Source organism: Schistocerca americana, chromosome 5 (genome assembly GCF_021461395.2).
Source record: "Schistocerca americana isolate TAMUIC-IGC-003095 chromosome 5, iqSchAmer2.1, whole genome shotgun sequence".
Taxonomy (NCBI): domain Eukaryota; kingdom Metazoa; phylum Arthropoda; class Insecta; order Orthoptera; family Acrididae; genus Schistocerca; species Schistocerca americana.
Window position 1 is genome coordinate 38,016,848 of NC_060123.1, and position 22,571 is coordinate 38,039,418.

A 22,571-nucleotide genomic window follows, 5' to 3' on the forward strand; every position below is an offset into this window, starting at 1 on the left:
TGTGTCTGTAATAAACATGTGTTCACTGCTAAATGCTGTAGTTCACTGAGGTCCCTGCTTTCAGATTTGGAATTGATTGTGGTTACAATGTAACAGTATAATAAAACAGCTTAGTAGCTAATGGCCTCTTGATTTCATTAGAAATGAAAACAAAACTATGAACATTTGATTACTATAAAATGAGGTATTGAGTATTAGTTAGGATTATGCCATACCTTGGAATGATGTAGAGTAATTCTCTGGGTCTAGGAATTTTCTTACAGGAAGAGATGAAGCTAATATGGGATTCATAAGTATTAAATTCAAGTAACTCTGAAATTGAAACAAAGACAGAATGTATAATAAGTGACCACAATTGTGACAGAATTACATCTATATACATGCTAAGTACAGTAGAAACACTAATCAAAATAGGAATGGAAACAGTAACAATCCTAATAGTAGAGCCTTGTTTTAATATGTTCAGGCTTTTAATATACTTATTCCAAATCAAATTTCAATGACCAAAGGACACACACACACACACACACACACACACACACACACACACACACACACACACACAAATCACATCACATTCTTCTTCTCACAACACAACTACCACAAACTACAATATCTCGATAACATTCTTCACCAGAGATTTGACTATACAAAGTTACGTCACATACCAAAATGAGAAATATTCGTCCTCTGCCATCCGACCAACGTATTATTCTTATCCACCCTTGCACAATTCGTGTTGCCAAACCATCACCCTAGGGGTCACATCCTTGTTACAGGGGTGACAGAAGAATGGCTTGCCCTATACATCTCCTCTTACCACTACTCCAATTCTTTTACTGGCATGTGTCATACCATTAGAGGCAATGTCACTTTTGAAAAAACCTCTGTAATTTATCAACTCTGCAGCAATCACTGAGCAGCTTTCTGTGTCGTCATGTTCACTCAGCCTCTGACACCAACAAACTACAGTGAAGGGAAAAATCGAACACACATGTGGACAGTAAGTTGTTAAATACAATATGGCTGTTTAAAGAGCTGCTTCAAACCTCCTGTCAACTAGGTCTAACCATGCACAACAGTAACACCATCATTAAATGGTAGGTACGCGAAATAAGAATTTTCTTATCTTTTTGTAACTGCATTTGCACTTCTGCTTTAAGACCTTACTAGTCATTAGCACATGTAGACAAAACCTTGATGATCTGCAACCCCATAATACTTGTTGATGCTGACACTGTCAAGTGCAGAAACTTCTACACATTGACAGACAAAGCCAAACAGTTGCCATCACAAAGACTTTCCACATCAAATATAAGAATCACTATTCCATACTGTATAATGGCACTGTAATATTTAGCATCCTAAATTTCATAACAGAAGACTTAATAGCAACAAAATGTGACTTAACAAATGTATTTTGGCCACTACATTATAGATTATGATGCACATGATCATGATTATTAAAAAGCATGATTTTTTATGTACTTAACAACTTGGTTATTAGTACCCCAATCCTCATACTGCACTTGAAGATATACAGTTGGATTCAAGGCCCTTTTTTTTTCCTCAGTAGTGAGAATACTACCATAAACCATTAGCCAAACTTATTAAATTAAGCTGTCACAGAGATAAAACAAAGTTAATGACAATCTAGTTTATATCTATCATGTTTAAAAATAATGACGAGCTTATATAACTCAAGCCTGTCATGTCATCCAATAGAAACTCCAGTAAGCAGTTTCCTACTTGCAATTGACGTTGCATGTCTCTAGTAGCTGCGCTATCTTCGAGTGTATTATAAAGCATTACAGCCGCTTTGCAGAGCACCTTCTTTCTAGAAACAGAAATAGAAAGATATTTCATCATTCATGTTGGGTTCAGGTGCAGAGTGCAGACTGAATGGTAATCAAGGGAGATACCAGCAACATGAGTGTTCCCCTTCTGTACTCCCTCCCTAAGCCGACATGTAACAGACCTGACTCCAGATTTTGCCAGAATATCCACTGTTTCATAGGAAGCTTAGCATACAACTTACGGTTGTTACATCATCTACTGTAATATATGGTAGGTGGTTTCCCTAGTTTCTAGCAACATTGCATGTCTTGGGTAACTGCAGTTTGTGAGATGTGGCAAACCATTAGGACTGCTTTACAGATGTGCTGCAGGGGTTCTTCTTGCATAAGTTCATGAGTACATAAATTTCAGAGACAGCATAAGGTAACAGCTTGTCTTCTTGCACTCCGTAGCAATGTCTCTCAGACCTTAGAGGTACTTTTGTTTTTTCAGGGTTGACTGCGATGTGTAGTGTTTTGCCATTCCACTCCCCATTTCATCAGGATGCAGCATATTGTGTATGTTCTTATATCAGCACTTGGAATGTTCAGTTCTACTGTTTATAAAAGTAATATTTCTTTGTATAGTTGGTCCACTAGCTCGTAACTTAGAATGATGAAAAGACTCCACATCCAAAAATTCACAATCTTGTTATACTCTGTTAACATTCTTAAAGACAGCATTTTTATCATTTTTACCAAGATGTTGCATCAGCATATGTCTTGCTGGTTGTGGGGACATGTATCTAGACTGATATAATAAAGGACTATTTAACCATTTCACTGCTACAGACAAGCTTCCTACATTCTGCATTGATGAGTCTTTTGTTATGGCTGTATCACTCACCAAATGCCAACAGACAGTGTTCCAGCCAATATGAAGTACTTATCTGATTTTTCAAAAACTATTCTGTAAAAAAAAAAAAAAATTTATTTTTGCAAATCTTACAGCCTGATATCTTGATTTGCTGAATTTCTTTTTATTATCTGTCACACTTACTGCACTGCATCAAATTACGTAATACATTGCACAAAATTTTTAAGAGTTTGAGAGGTAAAAACACTGCATAAACTGTGTGTACAATTGATTTTAGCTCATACATTGCAGAGAATGAAATGCAGATCAGATATCGAAATTTATTTCAAACTCTCAGTAAGAAGATATCTCATTTCATTCTGGAGTTACTGGGTTTTATATCAAAAGGACTGCAGTGCGTGATGCGCCCATTCATGTCCTTGTGCATCGCGAATCGTGGTCATAACAACCATCATATCTCGAATTACTGAAGACATTGAAATGAGGCTTTCTGCAAATGATATCATGCAATGAGCCTTTCTGCAAATGATGGCATGCAATGAGGCACATATGGTGAATGAGAAATATTTGAAACATTTGTATTCATCAGGATATGGACATAACTTGTTCACAGCAGTGAGAAATCTGTAGCTCAGGAAGCTTACAGACATACAAAGTATTGTACAAAAACCAAAGCACCATGCTTATACACATCCACAGGACCTGGGGAACAGTGTAGGAGGATGTGCATAGCAAAAGGGTTAATCCCTAATCTGACAAAGGGATGTTGTATGTTTCAAATTATTATAAGTTAAAAGATAGGTCATTACAATTTGTCAATAGGTGACACTGTATGAATTTAGGGTGATATTTATTGGATGCAGATATTTCTGTGTATTATACTGCTAGAAGTTCAGCAATATGGATGGAATTAGTGTTAAGTAGACAGACGGAACCTATGTCACTATAGTGCTCTTCGTCTTCTGTGATAGTCTCTGCTATGTATTCGGACCACCACGGAACAGTCTTGTGTTAGGAGCAACTGAAGAGATGGGTATTGTAATGTCTTCAGCATGAATTACTGTTTCCGTTGTTTCTTGAACAACTTTGTTGATTCTCTCTCTACATGTATGGTCCACACATTAGCAGTTTAAGCTCCCAAACTAGCTCTTTGCAGTGATCAACGTGTTGCAGATTTGGGACCTATGCAGTAATCGGATAGTGGTTATTATCACAAAGGTCATATAAAAAAACAACAACATTGATTGCCAGAGGGATTTCAGTATCTTGTCAAAGGAAGCGGGAAATGCATATGTTGGTAAGAACAAAGAGGAATCTTGCAGCTGTTCTGCACGACAGAAACTCAAAATTACAATGCAAAATTATTAAAACATCATCAAGGAACATGCAAATTTTGACTGAAATCAATAATTGTGACAACAGATTTGAGGCTACATGTAAGTAATAAAACGAGAGATAGGACAACCAGCCACAGAACAGGATAATGTCACTATTGTATTGAATTAAGTTATGTATGATGAGTCACAGGTATAAAACATTTTAATGACATTTTTTAAATATAGTAGAAAGTATAGGGACAACCAGTTCAGGAGAGAAACCGCAGCAGTATGTTGAGAAAACAATTTTCATAAAATTCAGTCATACGAATGTATCACCATCCTTCTCTGAAATTATGAAAATTATATGTTCTCTTCAAAAGATAGAAGCTCATCAGGTTTTGATGGTGTTTCTAACAAAATATTAATGATTTGTTCCCATGTAATACGCCCATACTTATCTGAAATATGTGATACATCCCAGATTAAAGTTTTTCCAGAGAGACTGAAGTATGACATTCTCAACCACCATTTAAGAAAGGGGACTGAGAGATGTTAAAAACTACTGACCCATTCCACTGCTGACATTTTCCAAAATTTTTGAGAAGGTGAAATGTATTCTAGAATAGTATCTCAACTGAATAACAATGATGTCCTCAGCCAATCACAGTTTTGACTTCAGAAGAATAGCTCTACTGAGAATGCCATCTACATTTTCACTCACCAAATTCTACAACCATTAAACAACACAGTGCCGGTTGGTATTTTCTGTGACCCATCTAAGACATTTAACTGTGTGAATCACAGTATTCTCCTACATAAATTGAAATTTTATGGGGTTGGTGGTATAGCCAAGTGATGGATAATGTCATATCAAACCAAAAGAATGCAGAAAGTTGTAACTAGTAACTCAACCAATGTAGTCTGCAGACGTTAATCTTACTGGGGAGAATCCACATATGGGGTTACCCAACACCAAATCTTAGGTCCACTTTCGTTAATCATACATGTAAATGATCTTCCATCTAATATACAACAAGCGGAATAATATACTGTAACTGGACAGACAAAAAGTGTACTCACCAAGTGGCAGTGGGAGAACACATTTATAACAGTATTAAAATCTGCAAGCTTTCAGAGCCAGTGGCTCCTCCTCCTGGCAGAAGGGTTGAAGGGGAAGGAAGAGGGATGAAGGAAAAGGACAGGTGAGATGTAGAAATTGGGAGAATTATGGAAAAGTTGCTCAGAAAGGGGAGACTTACCCACAGGGATGAGAGGGAAAGTCTGATGGTTGGAAACTGCACTGGACAGGATTTGAAAACCTGAGAGCTTAAAGGTGGAATATAGGGTAATACACAAGGCAGAGATTAACAGAGATTACAGCCAGAACATCACGCACAAGTTAGTAAGAGTAGAAAGCTAAGTGGCCGGGGGGGCGGGGGGATAGACAGGTCCGAAAAATAGAAGATATAGAAAACTAAAAGGCAGTGAAGAAAGAAATAATTACTGTGAAGAAATGTTGAGACTGAACAAACTAATGTAAATTAAGGCCAGTTGAGTGGCAAGAACCAAGAACATGTTGTAACGTCAGTCCCCACCTGTGGAGTGCTGAAAAACTGATGTCTGAGGGAAGAATCCAGATGGCACGTGTGGAGAAACAGACACTGAGGTCACAACTGACACCCTCCACCTACGCCCATTCACTCTGATTATGTAATTGGTGGTAGTTATACCAATGTAAAAAGCTGAGCAGTGTTCACATAACAACTGGCACATGACATGGGTTATTTAACAGGTGGCTCTCCCTCTGACAGTACACATTATGCCTGATCCCACGTACAAGTCAAGCGCTGGCACGATGGTCAGGAATGGTAGAGCAGAGAGGGCTGTGATGAAGACATCAGCCAATGGTAGACTGACCGACCCCTCTTTAAGATCACACCGAGACAGCAGCAGCCTCTAGGTAAAGAGAATGTAAGCGCTGCATCACCTGGCCAGGGCCCCAGTTGAAGACTAGCCATTCTATGAGCTCTACAGCAGTGACTTAGGAACTGCATTGTTTCACTTGTATTAGGAGTTGTGTATACTGAAGAGATTTTCTTATATTGTGAATTTTAAAATTTTCCCGGCGAATTGACTGTTCAAACAAATTTCGGGCTTGCAGCCGGTCATCGTTCAATACTTCGCACGATATTTCAACTGGGTACCTGCCAGTCATCTTCAGGGTAGTCGTCGCAGACTGGCGAAAACGTCCTCCGTTCCCCAATATATAGCGTACTGTAACTATTCTGCGCATGCGTCGAAAACTTGATAGTTGAACCACACTGCCCACCGGCAGCACCCTCCCTGGTGGAATAGCGGAACTCAGTCGCCCTCTGTGTTGCTGTTTGCCACGGCCGTCAACGCACTCTGTTGTCTTCGATTTGAGCAAATCGTGGAGATCATGGGATTCCATGCACTGTCCAGCTGGTAGCCGCTGTCATGGCTTAACAAATTTTCCGCCAGTCGTATTTCTACGGATTCTTTAATAATGGAGTCCCAGAAAGATGTTGCTGTGGACAAAATCATTGTTTTCTCATACTCCATTGAATGTCCAGTAGAAATACAATGTTCAGCAATAGCGGACTTGCTTGGCTGCAAAAGGCGGGTGTAACGTTAATGTTCAGTGCAGCGTTCTTTCACAGTGCATGTGGTTTGACCTATGTAAGCCATACCACATTGGCACGGAATCTTGTAAATTCCGGCCTTTCGTAGTAACAGATTGTCCTTAACTGATCCCACAAGGTCCGCAATCTTCGATGGTGGGCGGAAAACCACTTTTACCTGAAATTTTCGGAGGATTCTTGCTATTTTAAACAAAGTGTTGCCAACGAAAGGAAGAAAAGCTAAAGATTGTTCTGGCATGTTCTCCTCTTTATTCACTTCCTGCTTCTTAGTTTTAACTGTCAGCGTCCTGTTAATCTGCTGGATGGAATACCCATTTTCGTTGAATACTGTCTTTAGATGGGCGAGTTCTTGAGGTAAGCTATCTAGCTCTGAGACAGTATGAGCTCTATGAACAAGTGTTTTAAGCAAACTCATGGTTTGCGATGGGTGATTGCAACTCGATGCTTGCAGGTACAAATCAGTAAGAGTGGGTTTCCGGTAAACTGAATGCCCTAGAGAACCATCATTCTTCCTTCGAACCAGGACATCCAAGAAAGGCAAACAACAATCTATCTCTATTTCCATGGTGACCAGGATGTTGCTATGAATGGAGTTGAGGTGATGTAGAAACTCCATTAATTTATCTTGTCCATGAGGCTACACTATTAAAGTGTCATCCACATACCGCCAAAAAACTGTTGGCTTCAGGGCAGCTGATTCAAGCACTCTCTCTTCAAAATCCTCCATAAAAAGGTTGGCCACCAAAGGAGACAGGGGATTACCCATGGCGACACCGTCAGTCTAGGGCATTCCGTTTACCGGAAACCCACTCATACTGATTTGTACTTGCAAGCATCGAGTTGCCATCACCCATCGCAAACCATGAGTTTGCTTAAAACACTTGTTCATAGAGCTCATACTGTCTCAGATCTAGACAGCTTACCTCAAGAACTCGCCCATCTAAAGACAGTATTCAGCGAAAATGGGTATTCCATCCGGCAGATTAACAGGGCACTAACAGTTAAAACTAAGAAGCAGGAAGTGAATAAAGAAGAGAACATGCCGGAACAATCTTTAGCTTTTCTTCCTTTCGTTGGCAACACTTCGTTTAAAATAGCAAGAATCCTCCGAAAATTTCAGGTAAAAGTGGTTTTCCGCCCACCATCGAAGATTGCGGACCTTGTGGGATCAGTTAAGGACAATCTGTTACTACGAAAGGCCGGAATTTACAAGATACCGTGCCAATGTGGTATGGCTTACATAGGTCAGTGCATGGAATCCGATCATCTTCACGATTTGCTCAAATCGAAGATGACACAGTGCATCGACGGCCGTGGCAAACAGCAACGCAGAGGGCGACTGAGTTCTGCTATTCCACCAGGGAGGGCGCTGCCGGTGGCCAGTGTGGTTCAACTATCAAGTTTTCGACGCATGCGCAGAATAGTTACAGTACGCTATATATTGGGGAACGGAGGACGTTTTCGCCAGTCTGCGACGACTCACCTGAAGATGACTGGCAGGTGCCCAGTTGAAATATCGTGCGAAGTATTGAAAGACGACCGGCTGCAAGCCCGAAATTTGTTTGAACATTTTCTTATATTGTCTGTCCCCCACTGCTTGTGACACACCACTGTAAATTCTCAAAGTTGAGTATTGTCATTTATCTTACTGTCATAAAAATTCATCAATACGATTTGCTTGAATTGTTGTCTAGCAATCCAAGAAAGCAGGTTTCCTAGCCACCCCATATTCAATGAGTAGGCACGACACAACACTGGCGAGTTGTACCATGAACCAAGAACTGACAGCCACCACAGATTCTCTGTTTTCATTTGACGGGCTACTGTTTAGCTGGCACCTTAATTCTGTATTTGCTTCCCTCTGCAAGGGTGTATCTACTTGCTTTAACAGTCTCTTATAGTGTTTTTGCTAATCAATGTTTTCAGGTGGGCATTGCAGAAATTTTATTTGCTTTTGTACTTATTTTTATTGCTTGCCTTGTCTGCATTTGTTTCCTCTAACATGCGCGCACCCCACCTGTCCCACCCCCTGCTCAGGCGCCACAGCTGCCAGTGTTAGATGCAACGCAGCTAATGCAGATGTTTCAGTTTCAGACCCAGCAAATATCTACACTGCTAAACATTTTGCAGCAGCTACTGACCAACACTGCACGCCCAACAGACCAAGTGCCTACTGTAGCTCTGAGCACTTTTCACCAGCTTCATGAACAAGACGAGGAAAGGCTTGAATGGTTGCAACCGTTTGAAGCCCACGTAATTGCTCACAACATAACAGGTACTGTGAAACTCTCCTATTTATTGTCTATGGTAGGAAGTGCAGTGTTCTGCCTCCTATAGAAGTAATTTCCTAATGCCGCTCTGAGTGAACTTTCCTATGATCGTTGTTGATTCGCTAACTATTATGACCAACAAGTGAATGTGGTAGCAGCTAGCTACCAACTCTTTAATTGCAAGAAATGGTCAGAACAAACTTATAGGGAGTAGGTAACAGATTTGCAGGTATGATGAGGAAATGCAAATTCAAATGTGCTTGTGGTGCTTTATATACAGATGTAATGTTGTGTGGTACGATCGTGTAAAATGTAACTGATATCAGAATCAGAACAGATTTTGAAACAGTTCGATCCACCATTTCAGCATGTTGTGCAAATACTAGATCAGTATGGTGCAGATGCCGTGTCGGCCAATAAGTTTGAGCAGCCAGCAATTTGTCGAGTCGAGTCGCCCCTTGCTCGAGACCACCCATTAGGCGGCAGCAGCAGCAGCTCGCCGCGCAACACCATGTAAACAGCTCTCTCAACAGGCGAACAGAATTAAGTCATGCCCATGGTGCTACTCATGGCACAAAAACCAACACTGCCCATCCCGACAAGCACAGTGTTATGCTTGTGGCAAGAAAGGACACCTACAATCCGTATGTTTGTAATGGAACAAACATAGGAATTCCGCCCACTCACAAAAATCTAGTCACAAGGGCCATGTAATTAATGCTGTGTATTCTAAGCCTGCAATGGGTCTTAACAAAATTAGCAAGCAATCAGTTTCTTCAGTGCTATGCCAGACCAACAAACTTTTTGTTCATTTGCATCTTAGTGGAACACATGTGAAATTTAATATGGACACACGTGCCTCTACTACATTGCTAAATCATAAAACATACAAACTGTTAGGCTCCCCACACCTGTCTAAAACTAGCACACACCTGATGGCTTATAATGGACAAGACATTCTTGTTCTAGGAAAACGTACTTTGCCTGCCATGTACGACTCGCATATGCGAACGGTGACTTTTACGGTGCTACAATCACACGACTGTGAGAACATATTTGGCCTTGATTCATTTGATTTGTTTGGCTTTAAAATTCAGGACAATGTGTTGTCAGTGTCTGCATTCCATGCTAAAGACAGTGTAGCTAGCTTGCTGAAAGAATTCCCTGAACTCCTTTCTGAAGGTTTAGGCAAGACTAACAATTTTGTTGCACGTATTACTCTGAAAGACAATGCTCAGCCAAAATTTTGCCAGGCCAGAACTGTTTCCATTGCGTTACGGGACAAAGTCGCTGCTGAACTTAAAGAATTGCAAGATAGCGGAGCTATTGGGCTCATACAAGCTAGTCAATGGGCAAGTCCACTGGTTTTGCTCCCCAAACCTTCAGGTCGTATTCGCCTCTGTGTCGATTTTAAGTCTACAGTCAACCCATGACCTGTGATTGATACTTATCCATTGCTATGCCCAAAGGATCTCACGGACAGATTAGGCGCTGGTCGCTACTTTTCAAAAACTGATTTGCGCGACGCATATCTTCAAATACCACTCGATAGAGAATCTCAAACCATGTGTGTTGTGAACACTCACTTGGGTTCGTTTAAATATTTGCGTTTGCCTTTTGGCAGTAATTCTGCACCCGCCATTTACCAATGGTATTTGGAACAGCTGACTGCTCAAGTACTAAACTGTTAAAACTACTTGGGTGATATTGTTGTAGCAGGTTGTACACCTGAAGAATACATTTTATCTAATGCAGGACTAAAGTGTAGACTGGACAAGTGTGATTTTTTTTAAACCTGAGTTGCAATATCTTGGTCATGTCATAAACAGTCAAGGTGTACATCCTCTTCAGTCACATTTGTTAGCCATACGAGACCTGCCAGTTCCTTGCAATGTCACAGAATTGCTGTAAGTTTTAGGGAAAATGAACGATTTATATTTGCTTCACACTGAATGCTGCACAAATTGCAGCTCCATTGCGTCGCAGAAATGTCTCCTCTGTTTGGACAGATGAGTGCCAAGGCGCTTTTCAGAAACTTAAAGATGCACTGCTCAGTAATCGACGTTTGGTTCACTTTGATCCTGACAAACCAGTTGTATTCCAAGTTGACGCTTCCTCTTATGCAATCAGTGTAGTACTTTTGCACAGAATTGGCAGTAAAGACAGGCCTATTGCTTTTGCATCAAAAGTTTTGTCCAAAGCTCAGTGCAACTATTCACAAATAGAGAAAGAGGCAATGGCTATTGTGTAGAGTGTCACCAAATTCTATGGTGGAAAATTCTACTTGGTAATGGATCACAGGGCATTCCAGTCCTTATTGCTGAGCAATCACAGATGTTAGGAAATCTTGAAAGGCTTGTAAACAATGTTGAGGTAGTGGTGGTGGATAAAGTTGGGAGTGTGCTCGTAACTGCTAAAAGCAGAGCTTAATGTCAGATTTGCTGTTGGAAAGGTTTCAGGATTCAGTTGCAAAGTAATATTAACTCATGCAAGATATTTTGTCAGTAATCTCCCACCTTTAAGCTCTCAGGTTTTCAAATCTGTCTGGTGCAGTTTGCAACAATTAGTCTTTTCTTGTCATTCCGCCTACTAAGTCTTCCCTTAATGGGCTGGTAGAGAGATCAGAGCAGACAAGGGTTCTCCCAGGGTCCCTCCAACAGCGAGAAAAGCCCCACCATGCATCTGACCCTCTGGCAGCCTGATGAATGTCAAAGACAGTCACAGAGCAAAGAATGCCTCCAAGTCAGCAAATTCAGAACAGTAAAAATGAGAAGGCTAAAAATGCAATAGACATCAGTTGCACCATCAATAATAATGAAAAGAGGAGATAAATAGGTAAGGCAGCAGGGGGGCATCCCCAGGGCTTCTGTATGCAACAGGAGTCACATCACCCCCCCCCCCCCCAACACCCATCCCACCCCTGCTCCCATGTAGTCAAGGCATTAAAAAGCACTCACTATACAGAGTGGCCCATTGATCGTGACCAGGCCAAATATCTCATGAAATAAGCATCACACGAAAAACTACAAAGAACAAAACTTGTCTAGCTCAAAGGGGGGAAACCAGATGGCGCTATGGTTGGCCCACAAGATGTCGCTGCCATAGGTCAAACGGGTATGAACTGCATTTTTTAAAATAGGAACCCCCATTTTTTATTACATATTCGTGTATAATGTAAAGAAATAGGAATCTTTTAGTTGGACCACTTTTTTCGCTTTGTGATAGATGGCGCTGTAATAGTCACAAACATATGGCTCACAATTTTAGACGAACAGTTGGTAACAGGTACGTTTTGTAAATTAAAATACAGAATGTAGGTAAGTTTGAACATTTTATTTCGGTTGTTCCAATGTGATACATGTACCTTTGTGAACTTGTCATTTCTGAGAACGCATGCTGTTACAGTGTGATTACCTGTAAATACCACATTAATTCAATAAATGCTCAAAATGTCCGTCAACCTCAATGCATTTGGCAATACGTGTAACGACATTCCTATCAACAGCGAGTAGTTTGCCTTCCGTAATGTTCGCACTTGCATTGACAATCGGCTGACGCATGTTGTCAGGCGTTGTTCGTGGATCACGATAGCAAATATCCTTCAACTTTCCCCACAGAAAGAAATCCGCTGAACGTGCAGGCCATGATATGGTGCTTCAACGACAAATCCACCTGTCATGAAATATGCTATTCAATACCGCTTCAACCGCACACGAGCTATGTGCCGGACATCCATCATGTTGGAAGTACATCGCCATTCTGTCATTCAGTGAAACATCTTGTAGTAACATCGGTAGAGCATTAAGTAGGAAATCAGCATACATTGTACCATTTAGATTGCCATCGATAAAATGGGGGCCAATTATCCTTCCTCCCATAATGCCGCACCATACATAACCTGCCAAGGTCACTGAAGTTCCACTTGTCACAGTCATTGTGGATTTTCAATTGCCCAATAGTGCATATTATGCCGGTTTACGTTACCGCTGTTGGTGACTGACGCTTCTTCGCTAAATAGAATGCGTGCAAAAAATCTGGCACCATCTCGCAATTTCTCTTGTGCCCAATGGCAGTGCTGAACACGAAGTTCAAAGTTGTCACCATGCAATTCCTGGTGCATAGAAATATGGTACGGGTGCAATCGATGTTGATGTAGCATTCTCAACACCGACGTTTTTGAGATTCCCGATACTCGCGCAGTTTGTCTGCTACTGATTGCAGATTAGCCGTGACAGCAGCTAAAACACTTACTTGGGCATCATCATTTGTTGCAGGTTGTGGTTGACGTTTCCCATGTGACTGAACACTTCCTGTTTCCTTAAATAACATAACTATCCAGCAAACGGTCCAGACACTTGGATGGAGTCATCTAGGATACTGAGCAGCATACATAGCACACGCCCGTTGGGCATTTTGATCAAAATAGCCATACATCAACAAGATATCAACCTTTTCCGCAATTGGTAAATGGTCCATTTTAACACGGGTAATGTATCACGAAGCAAATACAGTCCGCACTGGCGGAATGTTACATGATACCATGTACTTATATGTTTGTGACTTTAACAGCGCCATCTATCACAAAGCGAAGAAAGTGGTCCAACTAAAACATTCGTACTTCTTTACGCACTACACGAATATGCAATAAAAAATGGGGGTTCCTATTTAAAAATGCAGTTGATATCCGTTTGACCTAGGGCAGAGCCACGTAGCGGGCCAACCATAGCGGCATCTGGTTTCCTCCTTCCTAGCTAGATGAGTTTCGTTCTTTGCACTTTTTTCTTGATGCTTATTTCGTGAGATATTTGGCCCAGTCACTATCAATGTCCCACCCTGTATAAGGATGCTACTTCTAGCATACAAAATAGTGTGCAACAGAAAAGTAGGTGAACCACGTTGAAAAGAAATTAAAACAGAGTAAGAACCTGATGAAATAGTGAGCTGGTCAAGGAGGGAGGGCCCATCATCAGTAGGTCTCTAAACAATCTGTTCTCTCAGAAAAAACATTCAGTAAAGATTCACAAAACATTCTGTCATGCCTATCAATTACGGAACTGTAATTTCCTAAGCTGATTGTTTGATGACTAAAAGTCTTATGCAGTGATAACAGTAGGATTGGGAAACTTATGTACTGATGAAATTAGATTCTCTCTAAAGTTTTCCATTACATATGGAGGTGATTCTGGTGGGTGATCAAAGGATCCAATTATTAGTTTATGCCCACCCTTGATACTATGTCTTTTTCCAAAAATCTCACATGCAGTCTCAATTTCTATCCCAGTGGATTTGAGTTTCTTGTCTACTGTGACAAATACCTCACCTCAACTTAACATTAATCTATCCTTTCTACACTGAAGCGCCAAAGAAACTGGTATAAGCATACGTATAGAAATACAAAGAGATGTAAACAGGCAGAACACGGCGCTGCAGTCGGAAACGCCTATATAAGACAACACATGTCTGGTGCAGTTGTTAAGTCGGTTACTGCTGCTACAATGGCACGTTATCAAGATTTAAGGGAGTTTTGATGTGGTGTTATAGTTGGCGCATGAGCAGTGAGAGACAGCAACTTCAAGGTAGCAAAGCAGTACGGATTTTTCCGTACTATCATTTCACGAGTGTATCGTGAATATTAGGAATCCAGTAAAACATCAAATCTCCGACATCGCTGTGGCAGGAAAAAGATCCTGCAAGAACAGGGCCAATGGCAACTGAAGAGAATTGTTCAACATAACAGAAGTGCAAATTGCTGCAGATTTCAATGCTGGGCCATCAACAAGTGTCAATGTGCGAACCATTCAACAAAACATCATCAATGTGTGTACCCTTAATGACTGCAGAACATGAAGTTTTACATCTTGCCTGGGCCTGTCAACACCAACATTGGGCTGTTGGTGACTGGAAACATGTTGCCTGGTCAGAGGAGCCTCGTTTCAAATCAAATTGTATCGAGCAGATGGACGTGTACAAGTATGGAGACAAGCTCATCAATGCACGGACCCTGCATTTTATCAGGGGACTGTTCAAGTTGGTGGAGGCTTTATAATGGTGTGGGATGTGTGCAGTTGGAGTGATGTGGGACCCCCGATACATCTAGATACGACTCTTGATAGGTGATTCATACTCTTACATATCTACGGACAGCCCTGCACGATTCATTGTGTCAATTCCCTCCAGCACTTCCCCAGACATTAGTCAAGTCCATGCCAAGTCGTGCTACAGCACTTCTGTGTGCTCGCGGGGGCCCTACATGATATTAGGCAGGCATGCCAGTTTCTTTCGCTCTTTAGTGTATACTCGCTTTAATTTTCCTCAAATATCTCATTGCTATTGAATTTGGATTTTAGCCAGCTTTCCATACCTACAATCTGATTAAAATTACTTGACTGTTGACACTTCATGTGCTGGAGTGTCTTCCTCCAATCAGAGCACTCAACGTCACATCCGAACTCTTCACCATTGCCCAACTGCCACAACAATTCTTTTTTCTTCTTCTTCTTGAGTTTGGATCCCGAATCCTAGACCTGGCCTTTTTATTTCACATTTCACCACACACGATAAACACACCCAAAACAATACACACCAAACAATGGTGATGAAACAACACACATTTCATTTCATACACACCACAAACTAACGACTACACGATTCATTCACACAAGAGACATGATTCAGCTTCACATATTCAATTATTAGCATCATAGATCTGCTTACAATAGGTAAGGTTCATACATCATCACTAACTAAAGACTACAGGATTCTTTCCCACAAGAAACGATTCAGCTTCACATATTCAATTATTAGCATCATAGATCTGGTTACAGTACGTAAGCTTCATACGACATGGTTTAAAATCAAACTTTCTGAAAGCAGCAAATGATTGTTTCAACTGATTCTATAGACAAATGAATATAGCACTGAAACCTGATGGTCCTCCATAGCAAAATGGTAAAGTTACTGCCTGCAAAACTGAATGTAATGGGTTCGAATTGCGTTGAGTGATTATATTTTTGTTAATTTTTAAATCTTTATGAAGATGACTGAGTATATTATTATTTCAATTAATTGGTTTCAATGCATTTTTTTTGTTTTTAATCTCGTCGTATCACCATCATCATCGTACTGACTTTTTTATTTTCTCTTATTTTCCTTCCTGTCATTCTTTTTTCGTTTGGAATCTGCTTGTATCACTTATTACGTGTGCATGAGCTCCAACCAGGACTGCTCATCGGTCAGCACTGCGTCAGTTTGCATAGCAAAAGCGAGATGTTACAGTTCGCTTTTTGCGCTGAAACTGAATTTTCTCTGTCTTGAGTTTGGTCATACAGGTCAACTTTGAGCAAAGTGAGTGTGATTAATAGTTCTGCCACAGGATGCCAACTGTTGTTTTCTCAGATACATTGCTGGTCAAGAGGCTGTGGTTAGGTTAGGACAGAGTGTAAATTCAGGGCTACAAAATGTTTTGTCTACTGCCAGTCAGTCACTTGCCATTTAAAATCAGCTGTGGACAGAGCATCTTGCATTCCCACCATACTGGATGGCAGCAGCTTCCACTGTTGCTCAGCATTATATGAATGGCATTTCAGCTATTACGAGGTGACCCGCTGTGTTTGCATGACACCTTCAATGAGTGATAACCAATGAGGCAACACTGTGTTACTCAGTGACAGACATCATCAATCAATTAATTTTAATTGGACTATAGTATATTGTGAGCTCCATAGCTGTTTAGGAAAACTTCAAAATCTGGCACTTTGTAATTAATTCTTCGGCAGTTCGTCACTAGCACGTGAATTTCGTTGGCTCTTATATTGATGTTTCGAAGTCCACTGCAGTTTTTGTTATCTAAAATACTCTTGTGTGTGTACCCCAATACAGTTGGCCACCTGGGTAGCAGACTCTGATGTGTGGTGCACACCTGACCCATGTAGGGAGACCAGCACTATGGTTCAGGTTCACGATGTGACAGAGAACCTTTGAAGACTCTAGCTCAATCCTTCCACTCAATTCAGAACTAGAAGAACACCATCAGTTATGGGGACAAAGCTGCATATTTCAAGCTTCATTGAAACCCCATGTACAAGCCTGGTCCTTCCAACCTTCACTATCAGTTGCTGGAGTGATCGAAATATGACCCAGGAGCCCAGGCAACAGTCATAGTTTGTTCCAGCATGCACCATTATTTGAAGCTGGTTGCACAATGTCCCCTAAAAGGCTAATGGAATAGCCTCTTAAACGTGTTGAATGAGACCCCCAGATATACACAGGCTGCACCTGGTGTCCCTTCCAAAACCTCTGCTGCCATTTTCATAAGGGGTACCATTGTTCGCCATATGCTCGAACTGCCATAGATTAACAGACTCCTACCCTGTTGTGTTTGCCTCCTTTTGATACAGAGCACAGCAAGTTTCCCAATGGGTGAAGAAAGTTTCACTGGCAGTTTCTGTTCCAGTTAAAGACAGCACCTCAGACTTTTTGGTTATGGGGAGCAGTATATAACAACATGCATTCTCCCTCGTCCGTATCTACAGTGTACAGCGTGCCTAAATCTACCACTGACACGCCACTCACAGCTGAGTGTACGAATAGTGACTACCACACATTTCCTTTAAAGGGGAGAGGACCTGCAGGAGAGGATAGTTTTTGGGGTACCCTTGGTACCTCTAGTATATGCCTCTCAGGAGCTCTCCCAACACACACATTGGCAGCAGTTTCCAACTGCTTGAGAGTAGTCAGATCAATATACAGCTGCTTATGAAGGTCAACTAACTCATCCTATGTTCCAGGGCAGCATTGTGGCTGGTGCAATATCTTACAGAACAGTACACAAATATCTTTAAAATAAAGCTTGCTGATTCTCTTTTAATTTATGAATGTGTTAAACTAAAGGTATTACTACTTCCCTTTAAAAAATAAAAAATAAAAATAAAAAATGTAAAACAAGATTTCTATTAAAACGAAAGAAAAACCTGTATAAAACTTACCGATTACTTGACGCTTTTTTTTTTGTTTTAGTCACTAACAAATTCTAAAATAGTGTTATTTCATGATAAATACATATAATACACACTCCTGATGACAATGAATACTAGATGTAACAAGATATGTTAGTTATAATGTGTGCTACAGAAGCTGACTACACAAGTGTTGATTTGCTACAAAACAGACTACACACAACACTCACAACTTACAGAAAAATAGATTTTCAACCACCAAAAAATTCTCAAAAATATACCAATTTTTCACATAACTGTACACTGAAATTAGAGAATAATTGTTTTTTAATGAGGATACTGTTGCAAAAAGTTTCTAAAAATCACAAATTAATTTTATAATTACAACATAGTATCAGTTTCTTGTGGCACTCACAAATGTTTGAAAATGTGTTATCACAATACTGACACAATCAATGAAGGATTATACAAAAATGACATGAACAGCAAATTGTTAGAATCTAGAATTTTGAATCGGCCCAGGAATGTGTTACATGTGGTTTCACACAAATGAAAATTCGGAAGTTGATTACATGTGTTAGTAAACATGCTGTACGTCCAAAGTACTGAATAATATTCTTCATTTGTGTGGCCATAGTGTCTTTAGTTGCTTTGTAATTTTCGAGGGTATTTTTGTTCTGTCGTTGCAACTACAAAAATGCTTGAGTTTTTTCAACAGACGCGTTTTGCTTTTTTTGAGGTAAAGCATCATCAGTGGTCTGTAATTAAGTTATTTGCTTTTAGATCAAAAAACAGCTCACTGTTCTTACTGAACTGTTTTTTGATATAAAAGCAAAACAATAAAGCGAAACCCCTCTGGTGGGGGGGGGGGGGGGGGGGGGGGGGGGAATCGCGTATTTTTGTAGTTGCAATGACAGAACAAAAATAACCTTAAGAAATGAATAATATGTTTCATTGATTGTCTTCTGTTTGTTGCTTTTTCCCATGGGGCAGCCACAATAGGGAAAGCTATTGGGTTGTAATTTTCTGCACAGAATTCTCTCTCTCTGTTGCAGACAACCGAATCAGTACAATCATTATTATGGCATTAATTTAATTTGTTTCATCAGACAAATGTGCACCCTGTTGCCACTTCCTCCAATCAAGGACTCTCACCCTGTGCACCACCCAGCCACAACAAAGCTCATTTGGTACGACGGTCATTGCCGAGAATCCTAGTGCTCCAAGATAACATACATCTACACTCTGGCAGTTGTGGGGAACTGGCAGTTCAGGCATCATCTGAACTATGATCCTCATGTTATGAGGATGCTCTACTGAGAGTGTACACGACAAGCCCTCCATGCAGGATTGGCTAGAATGTTGGTTTCCAAAGTGCATATTTATGTCCATGCAAAGAAAGAGAAACCTAAAGGGTAGCAGGTTTGGCATTAAGGACTGTCAGAAAGGGACATGAAAGTAAGCAGAAGTGAGCATAGTTGAAAATGGGATGCTGTGATGGCTCAGGAGCCTTGGTAACCACAAAGACATTTACAACATAGTCATGAGTATGCTGAGGGGTCTTCAAGACAGAAAATCCTGTTACTTTTAACAGTAGTACTGAACATTTGCTCAATGTGACCACTGAAATTGATAATACCTTCTTAAGATTTATCAATTGATGACAGAGATACCTAAAGGCTATATTAACCTGAGCATCACATCAATGGTAAAAGCAAAAGCATAACTTCTGTTTCACAAAAACATCAGAAACTATGCAGCATATGTTAGGCTGAATTCCACTGAAACAAACAAAACTGTGTCCTTGATTAGAACAAACACTGATATCTACCTACGAAAGGGAAAGAGGTTGTTAGTTTCAAGTCCAAACCTAACAAACTTTGTGTGTGTGTGTGTGTGTGTGTGTGTGTGTGTGTGTGTGTGTGTAAATGTAGTTTGTACTAACAAGTTCAGAATGAAGAGAAATTTATCTAAATTACCTGAAGACCAAGCTGCCGCTCAGCTACGAATTCTCGATCCATGTTTCCAATAAGTTTTTTAGGAGGTAGTGGTAGAGGGAGACTTGACTGCTGCAACGCATTGTGCAGCGATACAAAATCACTATACCTCCTACAGACATGCCACGATTTCTCTGGTATTGGTCCTCGTTGCACACGTATAACATATTCCTGCAGCAGGATGATTCACATTATCAGAAACAAGTTACATGAATGAAGTATTCACAGAAAAATTCAATTAGGCCTAAATAAAAAATAATTCATACAAGATGCCACAGTCAATTAAACAAAATCAATGCACTTTACCCTAATTTTCTGTACTAGTAATAGCATACTCATAATACCACACAACCAGAAGCTGATAATTTATAGCAGGTACTAAGAACTGATTTTTTGTTAGTAAAATGAAAAGTTTCTATGCCTGTATATACAGTCAACAAAACAAAACTGTTCACCCATTCTGACAAGCTCAGGTATCTTCAGCTGTGTAAAGCTTGCACCAGTGGTAATGCAACATAAACTGGCAATGGCAGCAGCATCACACGCAATACGCTTTTAGCACCGTGTATGTTCCCTTCTTATTGTGACAATTTTACTTATAGACCTTTCTGATTTTCCATGACTGTGTATAATTCCCACATAACTGAAACAATGATATGTTTAAGCTTCGAATATACAAATAAGAGTGAACTTTTACAGTAATGTGGTAACCATGTAGCTATGTTTGAGGCTCTGGACTTCCTGCCTACTTCAGTGTTGGCGTTACACATGATGGCGGATAATGTTCTCCAGACAATTGCTAAAACCAACGCCTTCCATTGGAATGCCACAAGATATAGAATGATACATCACTCCAAATCACTCGCTTTCAGTCATCCTCTGTCCACCTTCATTGTGGCGCTTTGCGCTGACTATAAAAAAAAAAATGGCTTATGAAGAGATGCTCAACCGTTGAATCCCATTCTTTTTAACTCCCTACACACAGTCTTTATACTAGCTGGAGTGCTGATAGCACTTGGGAACTCATGAAAGGATTTTCAACAGAAAATGCTATATATGGTTTCACTGATCAAATATTAAATGCATTGAATAACCGAACATCATCTATTGGGATATTTTGTGATTTCTCAAAGGCTTTTGATTGTGTGAATCATGAAATTCTTCTAGATAAGGTTAAGTATTGTGATATGAGTGGGACGGTGCAAAAATGGTTTAATACATACTTAACCAGAAGAATGCAGAAAATTGAAATTAACAGTTTGGATAGTCTGCAAAAACCAACAAGAGTCCTCTAACTGGAGGGGTGTTTAATATCTAGAATGGTGTCCCACAGGGTTCAGACTTGGGTCCATTATTGTTCTTAATATATATTTACTACTTGCCACTCTATATTTATGAAGATGCAAAGCTAGTTCTTTTTGCTGATGATACAAGTATAGTAATCACACCTAACAAGCAAAACTCAGCTGAGGAAATTGCAAATAATGCCTTTAGGGGCTCTCTGCAAATGAACTCTCACTAAATTTTCAGAGAACACAGTTTATACAATTCTGTAGAGTAAATGGCATAACACCATTGATAAATATAGACTAAGGCAGAATGCTCAAAATTTCAGGGTGTGTGCATTGATGAGAAATTGACCTGGAAGAAACACATTGATGATCTGCTGAACCGGTTAGGTTCAGCTACTCATGCTATTTATTTTTTTTTTGCTAAGACTATTAGTTTTGTTGGAGGTAAAATGAATGAAGGTGTTCAAATCGTTATAGAGAACAATGTGATGATACACTGTGGCACCATCTTGGATTTTTGCTGTGCAACACATATGGTGGAGAAGAGCGACATTCACTTTGGTGGCAGCAACAGGTAGTGTAATATCCACATCTACACGTAGTTCTTCTGTACGGGAAGGTTCGTTGGGCAGTATCAAAGAGCTTTCTGAGTTCTTTATTTTCTTTTCCTTCTCTCCCTCTTTTTTCTTCACAGGATTTTAAATCTTGAAGGGCTTACCCAAGTAAGACGACGATCAGACCATTCTATGGTCAGATACTTTTACGCCTTTCTTCCACAGCCTATTCTTTGCGTGTGGTCCAGTTAAAATACAGGACAGTAGCATCCTAGGCGAGGGTCACCACCTCTCCTACATGCTGGAGAACAAGGGATGGTCTCCAGATGGGGTCAACGGAGGCATCTGATCCCACCTGTCAGCTTTGACCCGTGACGTTGTGTGACGTCATGGAGTTTAGTTTGTGAGTGTATTGTGTTTGTAGATGTCGTCTAGTTGCACTTGGTGATGTCCTCTGGTGGTGTGTATATGGTCCACGTGTTATGTGGTGTATTGGGTTCATTTGGGTGTCGGTGCTTGAGTGTGCATTTGTTGGTCGTGACTGTTGTAGAAGAACTGAAATTAGTTTCAGTGAATTGAAAATAAAGTTTCCATTGTGTTTATGTTATTGCAGGGTCCTCTGATGTTATTGGTTTGCTGTTTGTCATGCGGTGAGTCGCTTAATTCAATTTGTGGCTTCTTTTGTTAGGTACGGATATGACTTCTTAGTTTAATAGTGCACAACTGCGGACTGAAATGGGGGATGACATGTTGACCATCATTAAGTTTCTGCAACTTTTTGGGCTTGTGACAGAGATAGTGAAATATGACATACGCAAGCAGAATATGCGAGTTCGGGGTTAGTGTGTAGTTTCGGAACTTTTTTGATGG

The 22,571-nt window shown here is 40.3% G+C and overlaps 1 protein-coding gene across 2 annotated transcripts in view; it reads right to left on the bottom strand.

Annotated features, from left to right (window-relative positions):
• LOC124615847 (PX domain-containing protein kinase-like protein) overlaps nucleotides 1-22,571 on the bottom strand; it is a 128,442-nt gene that overhangs the window by 100,949 nt on the left and 4,922 nt on the right. For both annotated transcript variants that reach the window (XM_047143999.1, XM_047144000.1), the window contains exons 2-3: nucleotides 19,838-20,026; nucleotides 216-312 (exon numbers count right to left, since the gene is read on the bottom strand). In XM_047143999.1, the coding sequence (XP_046999955.1) occupies nucleotides 216-312; nucleotides 19,838-20,026 (286 nt within the window). The remainder of the gene's footprint in view (nucleotides 1-215; nucleotides 313-19,837; nucleotides 20,027-22,571) is intronic.